The 20,194-nt window shown below is 34.0% G+C and overlaps 1 protein-coding gene across 2 annotated transcripts in view; it reads left to right on the plus strand.

Moving 5' to 3' along the window:
• Positions 1-20,194, plus strand: part of PIK3C3 (phosphatidylinositol 3-kinase catalytic subunit type 3) — a 215,952-nt gene that overhangs the window by 16,226 nt on the left and 179,532 nt on the right. For both annotated transcript variants that reach the window (XM_007486726.3, XM_056824362.1), the window contains exons 5-9: positions 6,630-6,716; positions 8,470-8,565; positions 10,903-10,974; positions 19,027-19,131; positions 19,919-20,011. In XM_007486726.3, coding sequence (XP_007486788.1) covers positions 6,630-6,716; positions 8,470-8,565; positions 10,903-10,974; positions 19,027-19,131; positions 19,919-20,011 — 453 coding nt within the window. The remainder of the gene's footprint in view (positions 1-6,629; positions 6,717-8,469; positions 8,566-10,902; positions 10,975-19,026; positions 19,132-19,918; positions 20,012-20,194) is intronic.

A 20,194-nucleotide genomic window follows, 5' to 3' on the forward strand; every position in this document is an offset into this window, starting at 1 on the left:
AAAATGTTAGAATTGAAAAGATATTTGGGCCTTAGCTTTCATGGGAAACTGGGGGTCAATAAAAGGAAGTAATATCATCATCTTCATCAAAAACCTATCACAAAGCTTATAAGGATTACCTAATTTTTCTACTATGTATAGGCTTATTAATTTGGACTGTTTGGCTTTTTTTTTTGCTATTCTTTTACAAAATGATGGACATTGGAGAATCCTTTTGAAGCAAGCATTTTAAACCTAATGCTATATATAGTTGAATCTTTATCAGTAGTTATTGAATCACTTACTTTCTGCTGTGAGACCTGTTATCACAAGTGGACTAAATGAATTTATGCCAGTTTCAGATTGAATCCTAAATGATTTATGTATCTTATAAAGCTATAACCTGTCTTTGCCAAAAAAAGTAATGTGACACAAGTTTTCTAGAATCATCTTTGAGAAAGATTTAAGGAAAAAAACCCTTCACTTGGGCAATAGTGCTCTCCTAAATAAAGTTTGAAATTCAAGGAGAATTATGAACAAGAGTTCCTTATTTAGGAAAAGAAAATGCAAAGTACTATGTGTTGAGGTAAAAATTGTCATTCACAATTATGCAAAAGTCCTTTAGTTTCAGCAGCTCAAATAAAGTTTTGTTTTGGTGCATAGAAAATTCCATGAAGATAAGAACCCTGGTTGTTGCATTCTTCAGCTACAAAAGTCAATGATTTTGCTGTATTAGTATTTCCTCCACTAATTCAGATTGCAACACCTCAATAATTTGTTAGATCATCTTTGACAATTATAGTTATCTCTTCCTATATTGTAGTTCATTTATCACAGCTTCAGTTTAGCCCAGAGTTTTCGCTATATCATGGGATTTTGCATATGAATGCCATACTATATACAATGGAAATGCAGTATGCCACTACAGCTTGCAGAAGTTTGCCAACATGCGATTGTACATGGCACACTATTGACTGCTGGAATGAATGGTGACCAATCACAGTGCTGTGTTCTGTATCCTGGCCACTGATTGGCTCAGTGATTAACATCGGTCTCTTTGCTCTCCTGCACTGTGCCCATATGTTCAGCATCTCTCCTTGTCCACTTTACATTGACATATGATCACTATGCGTAGTGTTGCTCTGTGGTGTTGTGTTTTTGTGAAGTTTTTGTAAAAGTTTGAATTTATTTCAAGCCCTCTACCGCACAAACGTTCTATGCCTTCTAAGGCTTCTGGCAGTGAACCAAGTGCCAAATTACATAGGTTTAAGAGTGAAGAAAGTGTTTAAGAGCATATGAAGTGTTTTTAAGAGTGTGGGAAAGGTTAATGAGAGTATGGAAAAGGTTTATTGGAGAGTGGGAAGGGTTTATAAAGCCTTGAAATATATATAAATAATAATAATAATGTTGCTACTTTGCGGATTTTCACTTATCGCAGGGGTCTCTGGAACATAAATCTCATGATAGATGAAGGATCACTATATTGTGATCAGAAAAGAGTTTCATCTTGTAGCCAATGTGTTGATGAATCTACTTCTTAGAATTTAGTTTGGCTGATTCTTGTTTGCCAAATTTACATTCTATCCCCAAGACCATAATGAGCATGTTTATTGAAAAAAAATAAGGCCTAGAAACTACAAAGTAGGGCTATCTAGGTGGCACAGTGGATGGAGTGTTTGGCCTGGGGTCAGGAAGACCTGAGTTCAAATACAGCTTTAGACACTAACTGTGTGATCCTGAGCAAGTCAGTTAACCCTATTTGCCTCAGTTTCCTTATCTGTAAAATGATCCATAAAAGAAAATGACAAGCCTTTGCATCTTTGCTAAGAAAATCCTAAGAAGGGAGTACAAAGAGTCAGATAGGACTGAAAGTGACTGAACAACGACCACATGAGTAGCATGTAAATGTGAGCTATTATTGTGTAGTAAGTATTTTTTTTAGTACCAACAATATACTGATATTAGGGTATTTGGGCCATGTGAAATTTGGCCTAAACTTTTCCTCTAGGAATTCTGTGAATGATTCCCCCAGAAATTTTATAGCATTTTAATTTCAGAGTTAGGAGGTAAGTACAAAGGTTATTTAGTGCAGTCCCAACTGAAATATGAACTCTTAAGATCATCTGGTTGAATACTTTAAGCGAACTCACTACCTCCCAAGACACAGTTCATTTCATCTTTTGAGTAGCTCTAATTCTCCTTCATATTAAACCAGTCCCTCTTCTTCTGTACCCCACCCCCCACCCCCATTACCTCCAATGACTAGTATAAATTCTGCCCTCTGGAACTAAGCAAAATAAGTCTTCATATTTCTTCTAGTTGATAGTCCTCCAAATATTTGATAATTATTTTTGTCTTCTGTGGGCCAGACATCCCTACTTTTTAGGCACTAATACTGGTCAGAAGAGAATTTTAAAGGTAGTAATCTCACCTTGGCCTTTTTTTGTTTTTGTTTTGAAAATTTTATTTTATTAGTGAATTTAGTATATTTTTCCATGGTTAAAAGAATTATGTTCCTTCTCTCCCCTTCCCCACCTCCCTCCTGTAGCCAACATGCAGTTCCACTGGATTTTACGTGTCATTGATCAAGACCTATTTCCATATTATTGATATTTACACTAGGGTGATCAATTAGAGTCTATATCCCTAGTCATATATATCCCCATTAACCCATGTGATCAAGCAGTTATTTTTCTTCTGTGTTTCTATTCCCACAGTTCTTCCTCTGAATGTGGATAGTGTTCTTTCTCATAGGTCTCTCAGAATTGTCCTGGATCATTGCATTGCTGCTAGAAGAGAAGTCCATTACATTTGATTGTACCACAGTGTATCAATCTCTGTGTACAATGTTCTCCTGGTTCTGCTCCTTTTGCTCTGCATCAATTCCTGGAGGTTGTTCCAGTTCCCATGGAATTCGTCCAGTTCATTATTCCTTTATCACAGTAGTATTCCATCATCAACATATACCACAATATGTTCAGCCTTTCCCCAATTGGAGGGCATCCCCTCATTTTCCAATTTTTTGCCACTACAAAGAGCTCAGCTATGAATATTCTTGGACAAGTCTTTTTCCTTATTATCTCTTTGGGGTACAAACCCAACAGAGCTATGACTGGATCAAAGGGCAGACAGTCTTTTAGCACCCTTTGGGCACAGTTCCAAATTGCTTTCCAGAATATCACCTTTCTAATTTTATTACATGAACTATCAACGCCATCAGTCTATAGGGCTGACCCTAGACATCTTCACTTTAATAAGCATATAGTTCAGACACTTTGGGGAAGACAGAGACAGGAATAAGAAAATAATTTTCTATAACATGCAATGATAGGATTTTGGGTCCATATGAAACTTAAACATCATTTTATACAGTTTGAAGGTTTAGATTATAAGACTACTGAGTAGTATTTTCTAATTGTGTTTATAAATCTGAGGGATTATTTATTTATTAAAACTCTTCCCTTTTGTCTTTTTGTCTCCCTCCTCTGTCACTATACTACCTTTCTAGTATATGCTTGTTTTGAAGGTACTTTTTTTGGTCTTTTGTAGAACAGAGTGAAAATGTGATATTCTTTCCCTTATTCCCCCTGCCCTTTGAAAATGTGTCTGCCCTTCCATTAAATCTGATAATACATGATTAGTTCCCCAAGCAGTTTCATGGACATGTTATTATTTGATTCTTAGGGATTCTTTCAATTTAATAGCTTTTCAAACCCCATACTGTTTAATTCTTGGAGACTTCAGGGATGGAGGCTCAATAATTATGCCATTATTTCTATGACAGTATGCTGCCCTTCAGTGCTTTATATTATGACTGTTTGTGAATTCCATAGAAATAAATCCCTGGGCCTAGAAAGAAAAGAATGAGGCATTTGCTGCTTTCTTGACCTATCTCTTTCTTGGGATGGGCACCCTAGTGAGGATTACTTCCTCAGAACAAATTTCAAAACAGATTGTAGTGCCATTACCCTGCTGTTTAACAGAATGCAGATTTTCTGTCTGGGAAAGATCTAGGCCACGGAATTTTTTAGCTTATAAAGAAATATAAATTGTCATGACAGGAATAAATCACACATCAACTTTGTTTCATTAGTTTTACATTTGGTGGAGGCCTTTGGTTTTCATGGAAAGATGACTGAGCTGGAGATAACCATTACCTTGTCCAAATTTGAATGAAATGATTAGTTCTATTGACTTCTTTATCAGAACTCTCTTGGGTAAGCTTGGCAATGTATGGTATCAGGTAAACGAAGGCATATAATGCCTTATAATGTAAAATTTTTTTTATGCTTTTATTTTTCAGAGTATTTTTATATCCATTATCTCATTTGACTTGAACTTCACAACAATTCTGTGCAGTAGGGAAATATTTTATTCCCATTTTACATATGAGAGAATTTATTTTCCCATAGAGAGGTTAAGCAACTTGTCTCTTGCCCCCAAAATCTCATCATGAGTGAATATAGCAATACAATATGAATCTTGATTTTCTATTCTTGATTCATTTTATTTTAGTAAGTATTTGTTGATTGCCTCCTGTGTTTAAAGTTAGGCAGGACAGTAATATCCCTTTACTTAGATAACTGATAGTATCTTATGGTTGCAAGATAAATATATGCATAATTTTAGTACAAGATAGAATGAAATAAGTTCCATAGTAGATAGATATGTAAAGGAGAGCAGCAAAAATAAAGGCTGGGATGTGGAAAAATCAGGACAGTGACTTAATCCAGATTGACTGAAATTAATTGTATGTAAAAAAGAAAATACAGTCATATTGTAGAAAGCCTTTAATGTAAAAACTTTTTACAAAAATTTTAAAATTATATCATTTTTTTGGAACTCTAAATTTTTCTTTGTATCCCATTCTTTTCCTCCCTGCCTCTCAGTGAGCTATCATATATAACAAACACATAAATAATTTTAAAGAAAAAATAGGGAAAAGAAGAGGAAAAAATGAACAAAACTGATTTGTACATTGAAAATTTCTGAAAGTCAATGCTAATTTCATCATCCCTGGATCTCTTACATCTATCTACAAAGGATTTGGGGTAGTATCTTCTCATCTTTCTTCTTTGAAGCCATGCTTTTCCCTTGTAATTTGGCAACATTAATCTTTTATGGCCATTTTTCTTTACAATTTTAATTTCTGCAGTCGTGTTTGTATTGTTTTCTTGACTTTGCTTCACTTTGTGTCAGTTGGTGAAGTCTTTCCATGCTTTTCTCTATCATATTTGTCATCTCTTAAATCTCAGTAGCATTCTATTATGCCTACTGTTAGATTTAAAATAGTTTTTAGTGTTAAATAGTTGTAGATAAGAGAGTGGGAGCCATAAGCTGTGATAATTAAAATGTTTTGGGAGCAAGGGAATTATATAACAATTATGACCACTGAAATATGTTTTCTACTGTGTCTTGGTTTTATATAAATATAAGATGGTTGCCAGGGAATATATTCTCAATTTATGAATATGCCCAAGCCAACTGGGTTTTATAGAGAAATTTAATTTATAATACACTGATTAATCCATAGAAAAAGAGAGAAAGTAAGAAAGGAATAAGAATGAATAAATCAGTCAGTTGGTTTTATCACTCACCCAAGATCTCTCTAGGTAAGGCTTCTCATACCATCCTCAGGCTCCACCTTCAAGAGAGCCTCCTTTCAAGAAATGTTCCAGAGAATTCTCCTCCTTCAGAGCCAGCCTTCTCTCCTGGTCCTCCAACAGAGCAACCTCCTCAGTCCTCCTTCAGAGCCACCTCGCTCAGAGCAAAACCTCCTCCCAGAGCCAAACCTCTCTTCAGACCCTGCTATCTTTAAGGAAACCATCTAAGTCCCCTCCCCTCAGTTCTCACTCTACCAATCACTGTCGATGTCTCCCCTGTGCCAATGGTGGCTCTAACTTAACCCAGGACCGCCCAGAGGTCTGTTTCCTTTGCACATGTCTGTTGAAGGTCATGTTCTCAAATAATTAAATCTTGATCTATGCTGCAGCCCTTCCTAAATCCTGTTAGACTGAGTAGGGTGGAGATTGTAAGTTCCAAGACCTGGTTCTGTCATTCCAAGTATCTCTATTGTATCAATTCTAAAATCAATCATGACTCAAAGAACTTCCTGTTCTATGCTTAAGCATAGGTCAAAGCCCTTTCCATTTTTTAGCAAAAGGTTTCTGTCCTAAAGTAGTCTTAGGTAGGGAGGAGAAGGACCCTCCCATGCCAAGGGTTTTCACATTCCAATAGAGTTCTTAATATCAGTAGGACATTTTTCAAGTATGAAATTTCCCAATGGGGAAATTTCCAACATTCATAAGTCTGAGAAATTTTAAGGTTTACACTACCTACCACAGTTTGTTAGCTATTCCTCATTTTATGGGAATCTGCTTTGATTGTAGTTCTTTGCTACCATGAAAACTGATGCTATTAATATTTTGATGTATTTAGATTTCTTTTATCGATGACCTCCTTAGGATATATGCCTAGTAGTGGAATCTGTAAGCCAAATGCTATGGCTATATATATGCTATAGTTACTTTATTTGTATAATTCTCAAATCCTTTCCAAAATGTTCCAGCTTATTTTCTCCAGAGTCTCAGAATTTTCTCTATTTTAAATAATGAGCTTTTCAAAAAAAATTCTTTCTTTTTCATTTATAGCTCACCAAGGCTCATCGACAAGGCCACATGGTAAAAGTGGATTGGTTGGACAGACTGACATTTAGAGAAATAGAAATGATTAATGAGGTGGGCTATCTTCTCTATACTTTGATTAGTAAGCAACTTATTAATTAAATCTTAAACAACAAAACCAACTAAAATTAGTTTTTTGTGTTTAAAATATATATGATTATATGTATATAAATACATATGTATGTGTACATGAATACATAAACAAATATATAATATATGTATTTTTATACATATACTTTTTTCTTACTGGAATATTTTTTCATAAAAGTTTAAGGTTAAGCAACTTGTATAGAGGAATGTATTGTTTTACTTAACATTTTAAAAAATCATTTGTCTATTTATGAATCTCTTAGAAGAGTCTGGGGTCTTGAGGAGTTAAGTATCCTGAATATCTGAGAATGTTTGTGTTGTTTTTTTAGGACTTGTTTCTGGAAAACTAATGGGATACCTGTGGCTTCTCTATTTTACTTTAGAACCAGGAAGGGGACAGTATATACCTCTTGTATCTCACATCACACAAATAATTTCTGTAAAGTTTAGTATTTATTCCCTACTTACTCATTTGTATTCTGAATAAGCTTAGATTATTACTATTGTCAGACAAATTAATTACTTTGAAATCATTATCCTACTCATTTTAAACATTTTGGTCCAACTTTAGAATACTTTCTGTTCAAATAAGATGCTGTCTGTTTTCTATACTCTTTACAGAAATCTAGCAATTCTTAAAACATTACAAAGCAACTTTGGCAATTATTTTTGACTTTGTGTTTATGAAAATGGCATAGAAAATTCTTATCAGAGGATGGAATTAGTGTAGTTCTTTTTTTAAAGTATTTTTGTTGTGGTTGGTGTTAAATAGATTTGCTTTTGAATACAGTGCCTCCATGTACCAGATGTTAATCCTAACAATTTTGTATCTGGAGAATGGAAATAACAATTATATTAATCGAATAAGGAGGGAGGAATATCAGTTTTGTAATATGGCCCAGGCTATAATGAGCACCACAGGGTACAGACAGACTTAATTTAGAGTCTCTCAGTAGTAGATCATCACATTTTGGAAAAAGAGAAGGTAGTGGCTTCAAGTGTTCTTTTTCTTACAATGAACTCTATAAAAGTTAGTTTTTTTTCTTTTTACTGATTCAGTGCTTTGCTCCAAGATCACTGTTATAATTTTTTTTTTTAATTTAACTATGAGCTCAGATGTTACTTATTGGGAATTTGAGGATAGAGAATTCTCTTTCCTAATCATTTTAAAAATTTATTGGCAATAGGCTTTTTGTAAAAACTAAATTAGGATAAATGTTTGCATTCTTTTTAAGTACTGATCCCATTTAATATTTAATACAACAACTGATTTTCAGTTTTATATATGTGTTTTTAAATGTTGAATTTACGAATGAATTTTTTTGTCCTAGTTCAGGATGCTTACCTACAAAAATATATTATGAATAGTTAGCTTTGATTCAGTAGTCTTTTCTAACTAATATTAGTTTCACATTTGGAATTCGTCCTGTGATTGAATGTTAAATACTTTTGCATTAAATGACTAAGTTTAAAAGATTTTTAGTACAAGAAACACATGTTTTTTGAATGTCAATATTTATATAAAATACCTCTGAAATGATATCTTAGAAAGAAGTTAGAATACCAAACACTAGATATTTTAGTGACATGGTATCATACATAAAAATTATAATCTTACTAGGAAGTATTTTTTTGCTTCATATCCTGATCCATACTTTATAATAAAGCAAATTATAAAACTAAGCTTTTATTTTATATTATTTCTCCTTTTTAATAGAGTGAAAAACGGAGTTCTAATTTTATGTACCTAATGGTTGAGTTTCGATGTGTCAAATGTGAAGATAAGGAATATGGGATAGTTTACTATGAAAAGGTATGTGCCTTAAACCTATTTATGGCCTCTTTAAAACAGATATGAGGAAAGAATTAAAAAAATTACTGACATTCCTGCTGAGATGAATTATTTAGTTGTAAGATAGCAGCAGACAGCTGTCAGCAGCAGCTGTTTATGTACATACAAATCAAATAGTATAGCTACAACAAGATTACAAAAGCCAATCATTCATGTAATGCAGTTCTAGATTACAGAATTCAATAAAATACAAGTGATTAAAACTTTTTGATTTATTGTTCTTCAAATTGGCAATGAAGATATCAGTAATACTCATAAAATTAAATAGTAATGATTCATTGAAATTATGGAGAACCATACCTAGTTTTTTGTAATGGTAAATTTAATGAGAAATATTTATAATTTCATTTTTTCTATTATGGAAAATAATTTTTCTTCACCATTTAATGAGTTTTATTGCTATGTCTTTATGTATGCTAAAAATATCTCTATCTTCATGAAAATGTGTCCAAACCTTAGCTAACAGAATGAAAATAATTAATGTTACACTGCTACTGTTATGTAAAAATACAGAAAACATTACAATATATTCTACTTTTGGAATGGCATATTAACTTTATGCTTTCATATTCTTTTTCCTAAAGTGTATGAACAGTGATTTACTTTTCCAAATTCCTTAACAGATTTTTGTAAAGCCAGGAAGGTTTTTTTTTGGTAGGCTATGATAATTTTTGATGATAACTTTTGAATCAGAATCATGCTTTTTAAATTTTTTTCTCTTGTTTTGGGGTTTATTTTAGAACTGTGTTCTTTTAAGTGAAAGATTCAGAGTAATTGACCCATTTGCATCCTATAGGTGATAATTGGTATGAAACAACATATAGTGGTAAATGCTTAATATTTTATAAACAAATCCTACACTAATGAGTGAAATGTTAAGATGAAAATAATTTATTAGCAGTATATAATAATGTCATGTGCCCGTGCACTTCTGTCTATGTAATTAGATTTGAAATCCAAGAAAATAATGAAAAAATGCCAATATCTATCTGAAGAAACAGTGGCAAAGTTCTAAATTTAATTTTAATAATTTTTAATAGATTGGCTAAAATTATATTAATAGAATTTCTAGAGGTATTTAAAAGCATACTTCAACAAATTCTTGACCCCTTTCTACTGCTCCATGAAAATTGTTCATAAATTAGTGCCTGTCTACCCAATCTGTCATACTTCCACTTAGTGTAAAGATTCCTGGTCCAGTGTATTGAATCTAATGGAAATAGACTTTCTTGTCACCTGTCTTTTGTGACAGATAGTCTAAGTGAAGATTACTTGTCACAGTTGGGTTGATAAATGTGTTTTCTGGTATTGTGACTAGCCTGTTAACCAATGGCTACAAGAATTTGTGGTTTTCTGTAAGACTCAATTACTATACTGAAGTTAAACTATAATAGTCCTCTTCTTCAACTTTTCCTGTTTTCATTGTAGTTTGTTTAAAGAAAAAAATACTAGCATTTGGAAATGTAATTTTAATAGTTTGGCACAAACTTTAGAATTTTTCACAAATGACTCCAATCTTAATACTATTTGTCCTTTAAATAGGCATAGTGTTTATTACATTGCTTTACCTTCCTGGTCTAGAGAATTAAAACAAGCAAAGATTATTTTATGTTAAGATTAGCTTTTTTTTCTTTAGAATTAGTTCATAAATTCATGTCATTAAGATTCACAACTGAAGAGTCACTTGTCACCCTGAGGAGCAGTGCTGCTTTATCTCGAACTGTGTACAGATTGGAAGCCATGTGAAATAAACCACCCCTTATAAAAAAGTTCTTGTGCCTCTAATGAACTTTATGTGGTGTCATATTTTCTTTTTCTTTCCTATTTACTTGGTGATTTCTGAAGATAAATTTGATGAAGCCAGCCTATCATTTTAATTATGCTTTATAGTTCTTCCTTCCAGGTATCTTGTAATCAGCACCTATTTCTCTTTCTTTTTTTAATTATCCTTTTGTCTTTAAGAAAATTTTAGAAGTAAATCAAAACCACATTGCCTGTGGACCCCATCTATCTTAAATCTGTTAAATATTTTTCTTCATAGCCATTGATTTTTCCTTAAATCAGTACCTTCTGCCTGTCCCCACAAAAGGAGGTATAAGAACCATATTTTTTTTTTAGAATATCTTTTACTGAAATAAAGGAATTTCATTATTGCCAACAAGAATTATAATTATAATATAAATGCAATTGGGCCGAAGCTCACTTATTGTTCTTCACTATTTTTAGAACATTTTAAAGTGGTATTTTTTTTTCTTTCTTCCATTCTTGCATTTTCTCTCTCCTTTCTTTGGCATCTAGGATGGTGATGAGTCATCCCCAATTTTAACAAGTTTTGAGATAGTGAAAGTGCCTGACCCCCAGATGTCTATGGTGAGTTACTTATGATATAGTTGAATTATATTTCTCAGCTTGATTCTTTTTTTCAAGATGTATAGTGTTAAATTTATATGGTTAAATTTATTGGTTGGACTGAAATTATTTAATTTGGTGGTCACCAGGGATTTAATTTTCATATCCCAAAATGAATTACTAAAGTAAAGTGGAATGTATGGTAGTTTATTTACAGTAGAGGGAAGGTATTAAGGAAGAGAGAAAAGGGGAGGGAGGGAGGGGGAGAGAGAGACAGAGAGAGACAGAGAGAGGCAGAGAGAGACACAGAGAGAGACACAGAGAGAGACAGAGAGAGAGACAGAGAGAGAGAGAGAGAGAGACAGAGAGACAGAGAGAGAGAGAGCGAGAGCGAGAGCGAGAGCGAGCCATAGAGCTCTGGCTTCCTCCAAGCCAGGTAAAAATTCTAAGCCCCAGTCAGGGGAAAGGAGTCTCAAGACTATAGGCCTTTCTCGGAGATTCACACCTCCAGAAAGACAAGGAAACTAAGTCAGCCTTTTACACTCACTATAGTGACCATCTAAAAGGAAAGCAGTCTGAGGTCTCCTGCATAAGCTCCTCCAGGGGTCCAGTTCCATAGCCAAGTGTCTTCACTCCATGTCTGAGTGTCTCTCTTCCAGTCTCTCCTCAAGTATCTATCTTCACTTCAATTCTGAGTGATCTGTCTCCCATTCCAACTCCCAGTGACTGAGTATTTCTGGATCCATCTTGTGTGTCTTTGTTTCCTTTATTTAAAGATATTTTTCTCTTGTGTCACTTCCTCTAAATTTTTACTTCTACCAATCATAGCCATTGTTCCTCTCCAGGACTGCCCACTCAATGTATGAAATGGGTGTTCACACCTTTTTTAGTTATTTGACACTTTTTTGTGGTTAAAATGGGTAGATCTACTTTAAATACTGACTTAACACTGGGGATTAAAATCTAAAAAATAGATAGGGGATTACAATTTAATGTTCACAATAAAGGAAGAGCTAAGTACCTTCATTGTTACAATAAGGAGATAGCTAAATTCAATCTTCACAATAGCTACACTAATCTTACCTTGAGTCTACTTAGATGGCAAACTCAACTATATTAGAATATCCAAATGATTGAAGTGTCATTTGGATTATGGAGAGGATAACTTAAGTGGGATGTGCCAGCTCTATTTAAGTATTTGAAGGCTAGTTATGAAATAGGAATTGGATTTATTCTTTATAGCTCTAGTGAGCAGAATTTGGTCCAAACCAATGGGTTAAAGATTTTTCACTCTACAGAAGGAAAATTGATGAGAAACTAGTTTTCCAGGGATGAAATGAGCTTCTTCAAAAGGTAATGAAAATCCCTATTGTAGAAATTTTGTTCAGAAGATTGGATCTGTTACAAATATTTTTAGAAAGGATTCTTCCTCTGGACTGAGAATTAAATGATTTTAGAGAATCCTTTCTAAAGTCTCTCTCTGATTCTAAGATTGGAAAAAACACCTTTAGCAGCAGCCAGCATATCAGCATCACCAAGTCCATACACTAAACCTCATGCATGTATTTTTGTCATAGGACAGGCCCTCACTCAGAGCTGATTTACTTAGAAGCAGCAAATTATAAGAGGTAGGGGGTGCTACTGTAGGCAGGCACATTTGCTGGAACAAGAAATCACAACTGACAACTTGACAGTAATATTGAAGAACAAAAAAAGCCCTCAAAACTATAAAAATCAGGCATGAACTAAAAAGGAATAGCCCTCTTGGGTCCATTTAATGTAGAAGCAAACTATTCCTTATATTTCAACAGCCCCTCAGGGTATAGTTGTATTACAGCATAGTACAATAATTGATGTTCATAATAATGACTCTGAGTCATCAACAAAAAGGTTAAATTATGTTCAGTATACTCAGTTTAGGGAGGCAGGGAAGTGTGTAATCTATATTAGAAAAATTGCTACCCAAAATGTTTAAAAGAAAATAAGATCTGACATTTAAAGGGGGCAACTATAATTTACTTATGTGCAGCCCCTTTCTTAACTGTGCCAGGCAATGGAATTTTACAGTTTTACTGTGTGCGTGCATGTGTTCTTTTGCTATGATTATTTTCTATGGTGTTTCCAAAGTAACAACCAGGTCTTCATATTAACTTACTGTCAGCCTTCAAATTATAAATATTTGTATTTATCCCCCACCCTCTCATCTCAGAGAATATCCCCTGTTGATTATTTTTTCTGATTTTATAAAAAACAGAAGGTCCCAAAAGTCTTAATTTGGTTTTAAGATTTAATTGTGCTAATGCTTTTGCAACATATAGAATATTAATTTTGCTCATAATGAAGCTAAGTTGGATTTACAGAGAGATAAATATTCCAGCAGATAATTATGATTATGAGTGTGCTAGGAACTGAATCATTTAGGGTAAGAAGGAACATATATGGGCACCCTGAGAACAAGAGTGGGCATTTTAATTCTGGGTTTCTCAGGGCAGGAGAATATACTTCTCTTATCATTGATAATGAAAATCATTGACTCAGGAAATACCCACTGAAAACTGTATTCTGATGCCTTATGGTTTGGAGATCACTCTAGAATATAAGCTCCTTGAGAACAAGGACTACTTTTTTTAGTTGTTTTTTTAAAAAAACCTAATCTTTGTACATCCAGAAATTAGAACAGTGTCTGGTTAATAAGTGCTTATCAACTGAGTGACTAATTCAACTATTTGAAGTACTGTTATATGGAAGAGAGATTAGACTTGTTCAATTTCCTTAAAAGGGAAAAATTGGACTAGTAAGTAGAAATCACAGAGACCAATTTAGGTTCAGTATCAGAAAAACTCCATTAGTTTAAGCTGCCTAAAAGTTCTTGGAAGTCATTAGGCCAAGGGTGAATAGCTATTTGTTGTATCTGTTATATGGGGAATATTTTTGGATATTGATAAGAACTAGATGAATCCTGAACTCCATTACAGTTATAAAACTCTGTGCTACCGTAAATCTAAATATAAAGTGGAGGATTTTTTTTTTCTCCAGTGTCCCTATGAGAAAAGGAGACATTGGTTCAAATCCCAGACCTGCTATTTACTAGCCATATGATTTTGGTCAGGTGATTTAATCTCTCAGCCTCCGTTTTCTCATCTGTGAAATATGTTCAGACTGAATGATTTCTAAAATTCCTTTTTAGCTCATTTCTGTGATTGTATTTAATAATTTATAATTTTCTGCCTCAAATTTCCCCATTTTATTGATGAATATTTAATGAGTATCTTTTTTTAGGGGTAGAACCTAGGCCTTTTATCTTTATTTTTATTTATTTTTAAAATTTTATTTAGTTAATTTAGAATATTTTTCCTTGGTTGCAAGTCATGTTCTTTCCCTCCCCTCCCCCCAACCTCTCCCTTAGCCAATGCCCAATTCCACTGGCTTTTACATGTGTCCTTGATCAAAACTTATTGCCATATTGTTATTTTTGCACTCTGGAGATCATTTAGAGTCTATATCCTCAATCATATCCCCATCAACCCATGTGATCAAGCAGTTGTTTTTCCTTCTGTATTTCTGTTCCCACAGTTTTTCCTCTGAATGTAGATAGCATTCTTCTCATAAATCCCTCCAAATTGTTCTGTATCATTGCATTGCTACTAGTAGAGAAGTCCATTACATTTGATTGTACCACAGTGTATCAGTCTCTGTGTACAATGTTCTCCTGGTTCTGCTCCTCTGCTCCTTTCACTCTGCATCAGTTCCTGGAGGTCATTCCAGTTCCCATGGAATTTCTCCAGTTCATTATTCCTTTAAGCTGTGAATTTCAAAACTACTCCACCCTATTCAGACCATTCTTTAGAAGATCTGATTTAGCTGTTTCCTGGTCAATAACAATAGAGATACTTGAAATAACAGAATCAAGTCTTGGAAACTACATTCTCCATCCTACTCAGTGTAACAAGATTAGGAAGGGCTGCAGCAAACTTAAGATTTAATTATTTGAGAATATGGCCTTCAACAGACATGTGCCAAAAAAGGACAGACCCCTGGGTGGTCCTAGGTCAAGCTTGAGCCACCATTGGCACATGTGAGATGCAGAAAGTGAGGTAGAGAACAGCCTCTGGAGTTCTTGGGACTCCCTGTGAGGAGGGCTAGAGTTCAGTGGGAGGCTGGTGCTTGAGGTTGGAGGAGCCCCGTAGACTGCTTTCCTTCAGATTGGTCATGTGAGTGATAAGGGACTGATCCCTTTCCCTGCCTTGGCTATCCAAGGCCTTAATGCCTGCTTTGGCTCAGCCTGAGCCAGAGTGGTTCTGAGTTAAACTTCTTTCCTTCTCTCCCTTTTTCCTTCTCTCTCTCTCCCTCTAATATTTTCTTCCTCCTGTTGTAATTAAAACACCGTAAAAATTTGGCTGACTTGACTGTTTCATTTAGGAATTACATAAATGAATTCCTTGGCGACCTTAAATTAATATATATCAGTCTTTTAAAGTGATTTCAATATCACAAAGCACAATAGTATTCCATCACCAACGTATACCAAAATTTGTTTTAGCCATTCTGCAATCGGAGGACATCCCCTCATTTTCCAATTTTTTGCCACCACAAAGGGCACGGCTATGAATTTTCTTGTGCAAGTTTTTTCCCTTATTATCTCATTGGGGCATAAACCCAGCAGTGCTATGGTTGGATCAAAGGGCAGACAGATTTTTAGTGGCCTTTGGGCATAGTTCCAAATTGCCCTCAAGAATAGCTGGATTAATTCACAGCTCCACCAGCAATGCATTAATGTCCTAATTTTGCCACATCCCCTCCAGCATTCATTACTTTCCTTTACTTTCATGTTAACCAGTCTGCTGGGTGTGAGGTGGTACCTCAGAGTTGTTTTGATTTGCATTTCTCTGATTATAAGAGATTTAGAATGCCTTTTCATATGCTTATTAATAGTTTTGATTTCTTTATCTGAAAGTTGCCTATACATGTCCTTTACCCATTTATCAATTGAGGAATGGCTTGAGTTTTTGTACAATTGATTTAGCTCTTTATAAATTTGAGTAATTAGACCTTTATTAGTGGTTTTTGTTATGAAGATTTTTTCCCAATTTGTTGCTTCCCTTCTAATTTTGGTCACATTGGTTTTGTTTGTATAAAACCTTTTTAATTTAATGTAATAAAATTATTTATTTTACATTTTGTAATATTTTCTAATTCTTGCTTGGTCTTAAAATCTTTCCTTTCCCAAAGATCTGACAAGTATACTATTCTGTGTTCACCTAATTTACTTATAGTTTCCTTCTTTATATTCAAGTCATTCACCCGTTCTGAGTTTATCTTGGTTTAGGGTATAAGGTGTTGATCCAGCCCCAAACTGGCCCATACGGTGTTTCAATTTTCCCAGCAGTTTTTATAAATAGTAGATTTTTGTCCCCAAACCTGGGATCTTTGGGCTTATCATAGACTGTCTTCCTGAAGTCACTTACCCCAAGTATATTCCACTGATCCTCCTTTCTGTGTCTTAGCTAGTACCATGTTGTTTTGATGACGAATGTTTATAGTATAGTTTGAGATCTGGTCCTGCTAGGCCCCCTTTCTTCATGTTTTTTTTTCATTATTTCCCTGGATATCCTTGATCTTTTGGTCTTCCAAATGAACTTTGTCATGGTTTTTTTCTAATTCAGTAAAAATGTTTTTTGGTAGGTCGATGGCTATGGCACTAAATAAGTAAATTAATTTGGGTAAGATTGTCATTTTTATTATGTTAGCTCATCTACCCATGAGCAATCAATGTTTTCCCACTTATTTAGATCTCTTTTTAATTGTGTGGAAAGTGTTTTGTAGTTGTGTTCATATAGTTCCTGTGTTTGTCTTTGCAGATGGATTCCTAAGTATTTTATATTGTCTAGGGTGATTTTAAATGGATTTTCTTTCTAATTCTTGCTGCAGAGATGTGTTGGAAATATATAGAAATGCTGATGACTTATGTGGGTTTATTTTGTATCCTGCAATGTTGCTAAAGTTGTTGATTATTTCCACTAGCTTTTTTAGTAAGGTTTAAATATTACCTATTAGCACTCTCTTCCTCTTCTTTTTATAATAATATTCTTCCCCTCTACTTCCCATGTGCCTTTTTGGGTGATATAGAATATGATATTTGTCTTATTTCTTCAAGTTTGTCTTGCTGCCATATTCTATTCCCCCCCTCCCTTTTTCTTTTTTTTTTATGTATCTTCTTATACCACTTATTACCCCAGTCTCTTCTAATTACTATAATAGTGAATAATTTTTTCCTATATATTAATATAAACAATTTGATCTTATTGAAGCCCTTAAAGAAGAAAGTTTAAATTAAAAAAATTTTTATTTTACCTTTCCTCTCTTTTTTATTTACCTTTTCTTGTTTCTCTTGATTTTTGTGTTTTGGTATCAAACTTTCCACTTAGTTCTGGTATTTTCTTTACAAATACTTATAAATGTTCTATTTTGTTGAATGCCCATACTTTCCCCTGGAAGTATATAGTAAATTTTGATGGATAAGTGATCCTTGGTTGAAGACCCAATTCTCTTGCTGAATATCATATTCCAAGTCTTGCAGTCCTTTAGTGTGGAAGCTACCATATCTTGTGTAATCCTGATTGGTGTTCGTTGTTATCTGAATTGTCTCTTTTTGTCTTCTTGTAAAATTTTCTCCTTAGCCTGGAAGCTCTTGCATTTGGCAATTTAATACCTAGGGGTTGTCTTTTGACGATTTAGTTTAGAGGGTATTCTATGAATTCTTTCAATGTGTATTTTACCCCCTTGTTCAAGAACATCAGGGCAGTTTTCTTGGATAATTTCTTGTATTATGATGTCAAGATTTCTGTTTAATTCAGTGATTCTCAGATTGTCTCTTTGTGATCTGTTTCCCTGATTTGTCATCTTGTCAGTGAGATAGTTTATGTTTTCTTCTTTTTTGTCAGTCTTTTGATTTTGCTTTATTAATTCTTGCTGTTTTACAAGATCTTTGGCTTCCAACTGCCTAATTTTGGTCTTTTAAAGACTGTTCTTCTGCTATGGTCTTTTGATTTTCCTTTTTCGTTTGGTCTGTTTTGCTTTTTGTGGCTTCCAGCCATTTCTCCAATTGGGTATTCTTGTCCTTTAAACTATTATTTTCTTTTTGAACTATTTTCCATTTTTCTTGCCAGAAGGCTTCCATTTTTTTTGATAAACTCCAATTTAAATTCTTCAAGAGCTTGTGGCCAATTTCCATTTTTTTGAAGGTTTTGGTGCAATTGTATTTCCTCTTCTGCTGTTTCCTCTGTAGTCTGCATTTTTCCTCCATGAAAATTATCCAGGGTCAACACCTTCCTCTTGTTTTTCTTGGTGTTGGGAAATTGTTGTTCCTGGGCACTGTTTGCAATCACTATGATGGTTTTTCCTTCCCTTTCTAGTCAGAAATCTGAATGAGGAGGGCAGGCTTTCTATGTATGGAGCCAAGGAGCAAGGTTTTTGCCTGAGGCCACCTTGTGAGTCTCTGCAGTTTCTACTATTTGCTGTTGTTCTCTGTGCTATCTCCCCGCGGGCACCCAAGGCTCTTCAGCCTGCTGGGGTTTCAGGTCTAGCTGCTCCCAGGGGGAGGTCTTTGGTGATCTTAGTCAACTGAGAAGGACCTAGAGGTGCCCTTGCTCACTGATTCTAGTGCATGCTGACTCTGACTCTAGCTCTGTAGATTTTGTGGGGGAGGGTTAATCAGCTCACGTTTTGGTTGAAGCTTTTTCACCCCCTTGTAGTGTGGAAATGTCCAAATCCCATGTACCTTCAATGCTGTGCCCTACTGTAGAGTCCCTTCGTTCATATGAAATTTTTTTTTTGGCCTTTTGAGGTAGTCTATATTGGTAGGTGGTGAGGAGAGGAAGAGTCCTGCATCATATCATGACTGCCACCATCTTTACTCAGAAGTTCTAATGAGTATCTTAAAGACTAAAGAATATCAAATCTAGAATACTAAACTCCTAAAAAAAAATTGTCATGCATATGACAAATTGTTCTGCTATTCTCTTACACCTTGGTTATTAAAACATGGTTTTAACAATAATTTTAACTTATTTGTAGGAGAATTTAGTTGAAAGTAAACATCACAAGCTTGCCCGAAGTTTAAGAAGTGGACCATCTGACCATGATCTCAAACCAAATGCTGCCACTAGAGATCAGCTAAATGTAGGTTGACGTTGATTTTCTAATGTATTAATTAATTAACATTTTGTAATTTTTTTTAGTATTTAATTTTTTATAGAGAATCAAAAAAATGAAAGTGATTTTCATACACTGTTTCTAATGTTGATAATTTTAATATCATGACCTCTTTAAATTTAGTTTCTCTCATCTTTCCTCTACCCCTGTTCTATTGAATGTACTAACCATGAAGATGGAATCTGAAATTGGTTATTTGTCTTTCATTGAAAAATATTCCTGAATAGTTTACATAATGAAAAAGTATGTGTCATCAACTGGTGGCTTGCTCTAGAGTATACATACATAGGCTTTTGAAATACACAAGTGAAGGTTGCGAAAAGCTTTTGATGAACAGAGTGGTGTCATATTCAAAGCAGTGAAAATCAGGAACCACCTAAACTTGTTTACCTTACATATTAATTTTGTGAAACCAAAGAGACATTCTGATATAGTAAAATTACTACTGGTCTAGGATCAGTTTTGAATCCTATCTCTGTTGCCTACCTTCAGGTTAGTCATTTCACATATTTATGCCGTAGTTTATTAATTTGTTAAATGAGGTTGAACCAGATGATCTCCATAGTTTCTTCTAGCTCTAATATATATTAATAGCCAATTCTTTTAAATGTGCGAGATATTTGAATCTTAGCTAGAGGATTTTGCATCTTCTTCTTTTAGGGAAATCTTCATTCATAGATTTTATGATTAAGTTTTTATAAAATATGAAATCTTTAACTTTAACAAATAAAATGAATTGCATTATTTTTATTAGATCATAGTAAGTTATCCACCTACAAAGCAACTAACATATGAAGAACAAGATCTTGTATGGAAGTTTAGATATTATCTTACCAATCAAGAAAAGGTAAGCTTCATGACTTTTTATCAATTAATATAAAAATTCTTAAGACTAATATAGAACACAGTTTTTTATAAGGTAAAATAAAAATTCAGTGTTCTAAATATTCGTTTGTATTAGTTACCCTTAATATAAACTTAAGTAATAATAATTAAGAGTTCATTAAAAGGACTGAAAAAAATTATTTAC

The sequence above is a fragment of the Monodelphis domestica genome, chromosome 3, assembly GCF_027887165.1.
Source record: "Monodelphis domestica isolate mMonDom1 chromosome 3, mMonDom1.pri, whole genome shotgun sequence".
Lineage (NCBI taxonomy): Eukaryota > Metazoa > Chordata > Mammalia > Didelphimorphia > Didelphidae > Monodelphis > Monodelphis domestica.